A 7,978-nucleotide genomic window follows, 5' to 3' on the forward strand; every position below is an offset into this window, starting at 1 on the left:
GGTAATAAATGTGTCCACAATATCCTTCATCATAGTGAGATACAAGGCTGTTGCGTTGCTTTCGGGGACGTGTGCTCTCAGCGCATCGATAACGCATTGTTTCGACATACGCAGAGCAGGCTGGAACTTCATCTTGTCCCCGTCATTCAGGTCCGCTGGAGAAAGTCCGTGCACACTCTTATGAACATTTGCAAGGAGTGTCTCAAGATGGAGTCGTGATATTTTAAATTTTCCTGTAATATTAAAACCAAATAAGTAAACTATAATCATTTGAAATAACCAACCTTACCTAAAAGCAACTCAACATCTTTCTTTAAGATTTTCACTTTCAGCTTATTTACGCCGTGGGTGTAATCCTGCATGTAAACGCGTTCGGGGAGCGCCGTTGCGCAATAGTCATCTCCATATGTTGAATTAGAACTGCTCGGCATCTCCATACCATCAAGCATGGATCCGATTGGTCGAGGATCTCCGTCACTGGCATGTCCGACAATTATAATTCCTTCTTTGTCCATAACCTCTCTGTAATGCTTCCATCTTGTGGTTACTTGCTTTGCAGTAAATTTGTTATCGCTGCAAAAATACTGCAAACAGAACGACGGTGACCCTGCTTCCAATGGCTGCGCCATGCAAACGTAGACGTTACGGCCCACCGGATAGTTGTTTATATTGTTTAGGACTTGTACTGGGTTGGTTGTTCTGAAAATATTGCTCTCTGGCATTCCGTTAGCATTGAACGGAGCTACGAGGCCACATATTCGCGCTTTTGCATGGTCATACTCAATTTGTCCGTTTATTTTGGTGGCATCCTCGCTCAAAACAACAGCCTTTGGCAAATTATTTTTTTCGAGGAACCGTGCCAGCTCGTGTATTCGCAGTTGACCTTCTTCAAAACGTTCGGCTTTCTTGCTCAACAATCTTTTGAGAGTCGCCTGGCTTGGGCAGATTGCGTTCGCTCGTTGATCTTGATAAAAATGAGCTCCTCCTTGAACGTACTGATACAAAAACAGGTCCAGTTCTCTCTGTGTGTAGCGCATTCCGTTTAATTTCTCCAAATTTTCCGATTTTTCGTGAACATTTTGCAGTAGATCGATCAGGCGTGGAGATTTCTTGCGGCCTTGTTCAGCTGTGCCAGCATCGGCCCTCTGTTGGCACACAGCTAGTTTAAATTCTCTGGAATGTCGGAGTCTAGCGCCTCGGTCGAAGTTGCGTCCTGGTCTTCACGTTGGTCATCTGGGTCAACAAATGGAATTGATTCGATTGTGAAGTCATCATAAGTCGCACTCGTCGTCGTGAGCGAGGTGGTGAGTTCGTTTCTGTCCAAGCTATCGGATGCGGACTGGCTTTGCGATCGGGAAGGTTCAGATGGTACACGTTCAATCAGAAGAGCCGTTCTTTGACGTTTTTCTGCAGGTTCGTCCGGCTTCTTCCAATGATTTTTGACGTGAGTCACAAAGTTGGTGATCTTCCAGGAACCGCTTCGTTCCGTGTTACAGGTGGCCTGGACAGTCTCGCAAAGTGGGCATGCAATTTTGACTCGACTGTTCTTGACATCAAAACTAATCGAAACATGATCGAGGCCCTGGCACAATCTGTCGTACTCGACGCTTCCGTCGTGTCTGAAAAAAAAAAAAATCATAATTATAAATTAATCATCATAATTCATAAATCAAAAAAGTCAAGAAATTAAAGCTTAAAAATGTATAATCAACACCTATGTGCTAATAACTTCTGATAGGTTTGCCAAATTTTCAATCATTCAATTATTCATAATAAGCGCCCCACCACGCATTTTTCAAAAAAAATCGGCTGAAATGCCTATATTTCGAAAACATTATTTTTTACGGATTTTACAATTCCTCAGGATCTTTTCAATACAACTTAGTTATGTTGAAAGGGTATCAAAATGATTTTTTTTTTTTTTTATACTGGACATAAAAATGAACATTTCGATCATGGTAGTCATTGAATAACAATTTATGAAATAGAATAAGTTTTAAAAACTTTTCAATGTTCTTTGTCATATTGGTCATGTGTAACATAACCACCATAACTAGCTTTACAAATTAGTATGGAGATCGGAAGGAACTGCCACTTAATTATAATAAACTGTAAATAAATGTTAAGACAATTTAAGTTGAGTTCGATTGGTTTCAGCGGCCGTTATATACACCGACCAACAAAATTTCTGCGCAGACTCAACTCAAGGGAAGCATGAACTTTGGGGTCCCCAGAATCACGTGCACTTTGAATTTTTCAAAAATAGTTAGTCTGGACCGGATGGTTTTTCACGTTTTTTCCAAAGTTTGTATGGAGAATTAGTGCCATTCCATTCGGCCCAGTCTAACTATTTTTGAAAAATTCAAAGTGCACGTGATTCTGGGGACTCAAAACTTTATGCTTCCCCTTGAGTTGAGCCTGTGCAGTCATTTTTGTCATTTATTTTGTAGGACAGTGATATTATTAAGCTTGAAAATAAACATGCACTGGACAAAAAAATGTATGTGTAATGTATACGAGCTTATTGTACTTCTTCAAAACGAGAAGAAGTTTTTTTTTAAAAAAAGGTCATAAAAACAAAAAAAAAATTGTGTTTTGGTTTTTTAAACCGCCTTGAGTCAGTGGTATTAAACAAAAACGAAACAGCAAAAAATTAAAATTTTGTTTATTGGACCTTTTTAAAAAATACTCCAGAAGTGTGTGTTTTTAATGGTCATGTCTTATGTTTCCTGCAGAATTAGTTGAACTGTTTAGTCGTTGCGATCTTCATCACTGTACGTTCTGCATTAAGTCTTCTCGGCTAGCATCCAGCAACCGGCGTAGGTTTCACGGTGGGCACGATTTGTTTCGGTTGTGCCTTTCGTGCAGGCGAGGCTATCATCCCGTAGGTAATCCGGGTGCAAGGCAGGGTCCTTACGTTCCATAACGTGGGACAACATTTTTCGCCTGGACTCGCTGATGTCGAGGGTGGTTTTGGCTGTGGAGGATGCGCATTGCGGAAGCTGTGGTGACAGGCTTTGGGGAATCTGCGGATGATGTCTTCTCGCTGCCGAGGACGTCGTCATTGTTGTTGGAAGTATACGCGTCCAGACTGGTCAGGGCCGACGGGTTGCTGGAAGGCTTCTGGGCGGTGCAGCGGATTCGTCCTCGTCGGTCACCGTTCGGCAGCAGGCGCTGGTAATCCGCGGTCACTGTGGTGTGTCCTGGTCCATTTTAGAATCTTGACAGTCACCGTTTCCCAGTCGCGGCCCAAACTCGAGCTGGGATGATGCTCCAGCTGCTGCCGGATCAACTCTGTTTGGCGGTTGCTCCTGGAAATGCGGTGGAGATTAACAAGTATAACAGCTGATAAACCATCGTGTGCCAATTCCATTACCAATTTGCGAATGTAACTATCGTCCTTGTACAGCAACACGTTCTACGGCTTGATGTCCGTGTGGATGAGGTAATCGAGACCCTCTAACACTTGCCGGACGGTGGACTTTTCGTTCGGCAGTGGAATTCCTCGGTAGTTGCTCTTCAGGAAAAACTTCGGCAAGCTGTGCCCCAACTCTTCAAACACCAGACAGATGTGCGTCCCCTTGATGCCCGTTATCCTGAAGTCGTTCAGCAGTGCACCGTCTTGTTTCGCTTCTGATCGGCGTTCCGCATCAATCTGAATCTCGTCCTTGGCCGTATTGGTCAATTGCTGTGACGATTTGACAATCTTCAGCCTTACGTACCGCCTTTCGTCAAGGTCCCAGCTTAGCCACACCATCAAAAAGTGACCCCACCTGAGATGACCGACCACTGAAGGCAACAATTCGCCCCACTACAACGGATGTTAACTCCGCGGCCAACCCGCGGCAGTAATCCTCCCACGCCTCCTGCTTATAATCGTCACTAGGTATATCCCGCACCATCCTCGTCCAACAACCGATCGTCTCCGTTGAGCTTAAGTTCTTGCTTATTCCGGAAGAATACTGTTTTTGATTGTCATGTTGTCGCTCTAGCCGCCGCCGACGATACCGAACTATCTTATTATCCGGAGATTGCTGGCCACCACCACCACCTGCTGCTGCTGCCGCCGCGGCCGCTGCCTGTTGTTTGGTAGCTTCTTTTTGTTTGGATCTTTAGCACACGCCTATTCGCGTCGGATTTTTGTTTATCTTTTGCTGCTCTGACTACCCCGTAAAAAAATGACAGGTTTCCGTCTGACGACACACCAATCGGAATCATGTTACACCAAACCCCCCGATTACGCTCAGGCGTTACGCTTTGTATTTCGTCGATTTCTCTGGAATGGCGCAACTTTTTAAAGCAATTTATACGTCTTGTGCAGATTTACAAATTGCTTTCAAAAGAATGCAAAAATGTTGCGTCATTCCAGAGAAATCGACGAAACACAAGGCGTAACGCCTGAGCGTAATCGGGGGTTCACGTGTACCATAATCAGCCGATTTAGTTGGGATGCGTTAAGTTTTTAGTCGCCCTTTGAATAGACCGATAAATAACCGATTCCGTTGAACTTCGTCGGTCGATTTCGACAACCAATATTCTACAGAAGTCGGTTGGCCGTTGTGTTGGCCGAAACCACCCAACGAAACCCGACATAGTTATGTGAATTGCCGGATTTTTTTACCGGGTATCGATTCATCCCACTGCCCACTGAGCATTTTGGCTCGATCTAGCTCGAGATCGAGCCTGAATCGAGTCGAGGCTCGAGCAAAAATTCTCAGTTGATGAGAACTTTGACTCGAGCCTCGAGTGGATAGCTGGACTGAAAAACGCAAGCTAGTTTTTGCATTTTTTTTTTCAAACTTATTTAATGAAACAAAAATTGAAAATTTACTCAGCTTTGGTCGACTATCAATTGCTATGTGTAAAAGATCTTTAAAATTCAACAGTTCGCCTGAGTAGCATCTTAACTATTTGTAAAATTCGCCTAAACATAAATATTCTATAAAATATATAAAATGTTCATACCTCGCAGCAAAATAGTCTTTCAGCTTCAGCCTCAGTGCAAGCTCATCAGTGGAGTCACCTCGCGTTGCACCTGGACCTGGACGTTTTGATTTGCTTCCTTTTAGGAAGAAGCCCCATCCTTTTGCTTTGACGACTTGAGACAGTTTGAGCAGCAAAGCCCTTTCGCCTGCCATCAACTTGAAGTCTGCACATTTCTCTGTATATTCCCCACAGAATTCAGCAATTTTTGGATTTCCGGGTCGAAGGTTCGTAAGTTCTGGGAGGCTTCTGATGTCTTCCTCGATGGACCGTATCTGGCCTTCACTTAGATCCTCCAAGGCACAGTTCAAGTACCCCGTTCTTTGCAGCACTCTCTTCAGATGCGCGGGCACGGGGCACTTCAATTGTGCTTCCGCCTTCTTCCAGAAGTTTTCCTATAAAATTAATATCAATAAGTTTCATGCCATAATTATATTTTGTTTAGTTAGTACCTCGAATCCTTCCATCTGTAACCGGAGTTGACCGGAGACCGGAGTTGACAGAAGTTTTCCTGTTAAATAAAGAAATCATTTAGTTTTTTTTGCATTTTTTTTTGTAATTGAATATTTTACAGGCGCGCGAAGAGGGCTGTTCTCGCCACTTGCTGTTCGGCCAGCTGCAGTCCGGATTGTGGACCTGGGTCAACCAACTTCGACCCAAAATTGTCCACTCTCCGTCTGTCCACCGACCGGGATCGACCACCTACGGCCAAAATGGCCAGCTGCCGTTCGGCCAGTCGAGTTGGGATGGCGGACCTGGGTCGACCAAATTCGACCCAAAATTGTCCACTCCCGCCTGTCCACCGATCGAGATCGACCACCTAAGGCCAAATTTGGCAGCTGAATTAAGAAATCATTATTTTTTTTTGCTTTTTTTGTAATTGCATATTTTACTGGCGCGCGAAGAGGGCTGTTCTCGCCACTTGCTGTTCGGTCAGTTGCAGTCCGGATTGCGGACCCGGGTCAACCAACTTCGACCCAAAATTGTCCACTCTCCGTCAGTCCACCTACGGCCAAAATGGCCAGCTGCCGTTCGCCAGTTGCAGTCGGGATGGCGGACCTGGGTCGACCAAAATTGTCCACTCCCGTCTGTCCACCGACCGGGATCGACCAACTACGGCCAAATTGGGCAGTTGCCGTTCGGCCAGATCAGTTTTCCTGTTAAATTAAGAAATCATTAAGTTTGTTTTGCTTTTTTGTAATTGAATATCTTACCGGCGCGCGAAGAGGGCTGTTTTCGCCCCTGGCTGTTCGGCCAGTTGCTGTCTGGATTGCGGACCCGGTTCAACCAACTTCGAACCAGAATTGTCCACTCTCCGTGTGTCCAACGGCCGGGATACCTACTTCCAAAGTGGCCGGCTGCCGTTCAACCAGTTGCAGTCCGGATTGCGGACCTGGGTCAACCAACTTCGACCCAAAATTGTCCACTCTCCGTCTGTCCACCGACCGGGATCGACTACCTACGGCCAAAATGGCCAGCTGCCGTTCGGCCAGTTGCAGTCGGGATTGCGGACCTGGGTCGACCAAATTCGAGCCAAAATTGTCCACTCCCGTTTGTCCACCGACCGGGATCGACCATCTACGGCAAAAATGGCCAGCTGTCCTTTGCAGTCCGGATTGCGGACCGGCTTCAACTACCATCGATCAAAAAACGTCCACTTTTTGTTTGTCGCGGAACCGGGAATCGGGAACCACTCACTTCCGACGAATCTACCTTCGAACCACAAATGTCCACACTTTGTCGCGGAACCGGGAATCAATGACATCCGACGAAAGCTTACTAAATTTTGTTTTGTCACTGACGCCACGCCACGCGGTTGAAAACTGCTCGAAGTTTATGTGTCAATTCGAACTGTCAAATTTTTTCGAGTAGTTTGACAAGTGTTTTCACAGAAAGGTAACTGAAAAGGCTAGCTAACGCGCGTTAAGATCAAAAAGGAAAAACTAAATGGAAGGAACGAGGAAAGGCTTTTATGAACGCTTAAAGGTTTGGAAAAAAGTAATTTATCGCTCATTAAAGGCGGAAGTGAGCTACCCCTCGTGATGAAAGCTAGTCTTAAAGTCTTTACGCTTAGGGACCATAAGATTGGTTTTCCCAGGTCCTGTAGGTCGTCAGGACTTTGGCAGCCCTACGGCGCGTGCCTCCGGGTGGCGGATGGAGGATAAAGGGATGAGTTAACTGTAATGACAGGCTGCAAGGGATCCGGATCCTCAGCAGTCTTCAAAACGGTAAGCTATCCTATGGGCAACGCTTACAAAGATGTTCTCTTAAGAACAAAACGACCTCTTTGAAGAAAAGCGCTTACGCGGACCGGATCACCACATGATGGAAAGTGCTTTTACTCTGTAATACAAGCGCGAGTACTCACACGCTAAGCTACGATGCGCGACGAAATGTTCTTGTTGTCATTTTTATGTTAGTCTTTTTTTCGGAAAATACTGTTTTCCTTTTTTTCTGTTCTTTTCAAATCAGTTCCAGATCAAGGTTCACGAAATAAAAAAAAAACAACCAAAGAAAGCAGCTTACACCAGAAGGAAGGAAGACGAACACTAAAAGGACGATGATGCGGCTGTAAGCGATTGAAACTTCAACTTGGGGATCGCCAAGGCATGTAGGACATCAAGCAATTGCAGCTCCCGCAAAAATTGCCTTTTTCCAGTGAGCGGTAGGATGGGTATTACCCAAGGTATTACCCATCATCAGGTATGTGACTTTACCCACTTAGCACGTTCCGTTTGAATTCCGTTTAGAATTCCGCTTGAGCGAAAAAAGTTCGATTCGAATTCTAAACAGTGTTCGTTTTAGATTCTAAACCGCATTCCGTTTCAAACGCAACAACCGGTTCCGTTTGAGTTTTCGCCGCAAATCGGTTCAACCCGAATTCAAACGGAATCGAAACGGAATGGTTGGGTTGATTTTGACAGCTGCTTCTTCTTCTTGTTTTTATATATTGGTTTTCTTTTTTGATTGGTTTTACTAGATTTTAATAATAATT

The 7,978-nt window shown here is 44.9% G+C and overlaps 2 protein-coding genes across 2 annotated transcripts in view; both read right to left on the reverse strand.

Annotated features, from left to right (window-relative positions):
- Positions 1–5,828, reverse strand: part of LOC119766596 — a 9,293-nt gene extending 3,465 nt beyond the window's left edge. Inside the window, exons 1-5 of the mRNA XM_038251480.1 lie at positions 5,556–5,828; positions 5,436–5,494; positions 4,966–5,378; positions 290–1,619; positions 1–233 (exon numbers count right to left, since the gene is read on the reverse strand). The exon at positions 1–233 is cut by the window's left edge and continues 41 nt beyond it. Coding sequence (XP_038107408.1) covers positions 1,160–1,619; positions 4,966–5,378; positions 5,436–5,450 — 888 coding nt within the window. The 5' untranslated portion in view covers positions 5,451–5,494; positions 5,556–5,828 and the 3' untranslated portion in view covers positions 1–233; positions 290–1,159. The remainder of the gene's footprint in view (positions 234–289; positions 1,620–4,965; positions 5,379–5,435; positions 5,495–5,555) is intronic.
- On the reverse strand, positions 2,978–4,170 carry LOC119766598 (SRSF protein kinase 1-like). Its single transcript, XM_038251493.1, has 2 exons — positions 3,377–4,170; positions 2,978–3,311 (listed from the first exon to the last, which is right to left on the reverse strand). The coding sequence occupies exon 1, from the start codon at positions 3,755–3,757 to the stop codon at positions 3,419–3,421; it is 339 nt and encodes a 112-aa protein (XP_038107421.1). The 5' UTR covers positions 3,758–4,170; the 3' UTR covers positions 2,978–3,311; positions 3,377–3,418.
- Positions 5,829–7,978: the final 2,150 nt, after the last annotated feature.

Source organism: Culex quinquefasciatus, chromosome 1 (genome assembly GCF_015732765.1).
Source record: "Culex quinquefasciatus strain JHB chromosome 1, VPISU_Cqui_1.0_pri_paternal, whole genome shotgun sequence".
Taxonomy (NCBI): domain Eukaryota; kingdom Metazoa; phylum Arthropoda; class Insecta; order Diptera; family Culicidae; genus Culex; species Culex quinquefasciatus.

Bases quoted from the DNA above. Each gene is read 5' to 3' on its own strand.
- LOC119766598 (XM_038251493.1), bottom strand. From the start codon at position 3,757: ATGGTGTGGCTAAGCTGGGACCTTGACGAAAGGCGGTACGTAAGGCTG.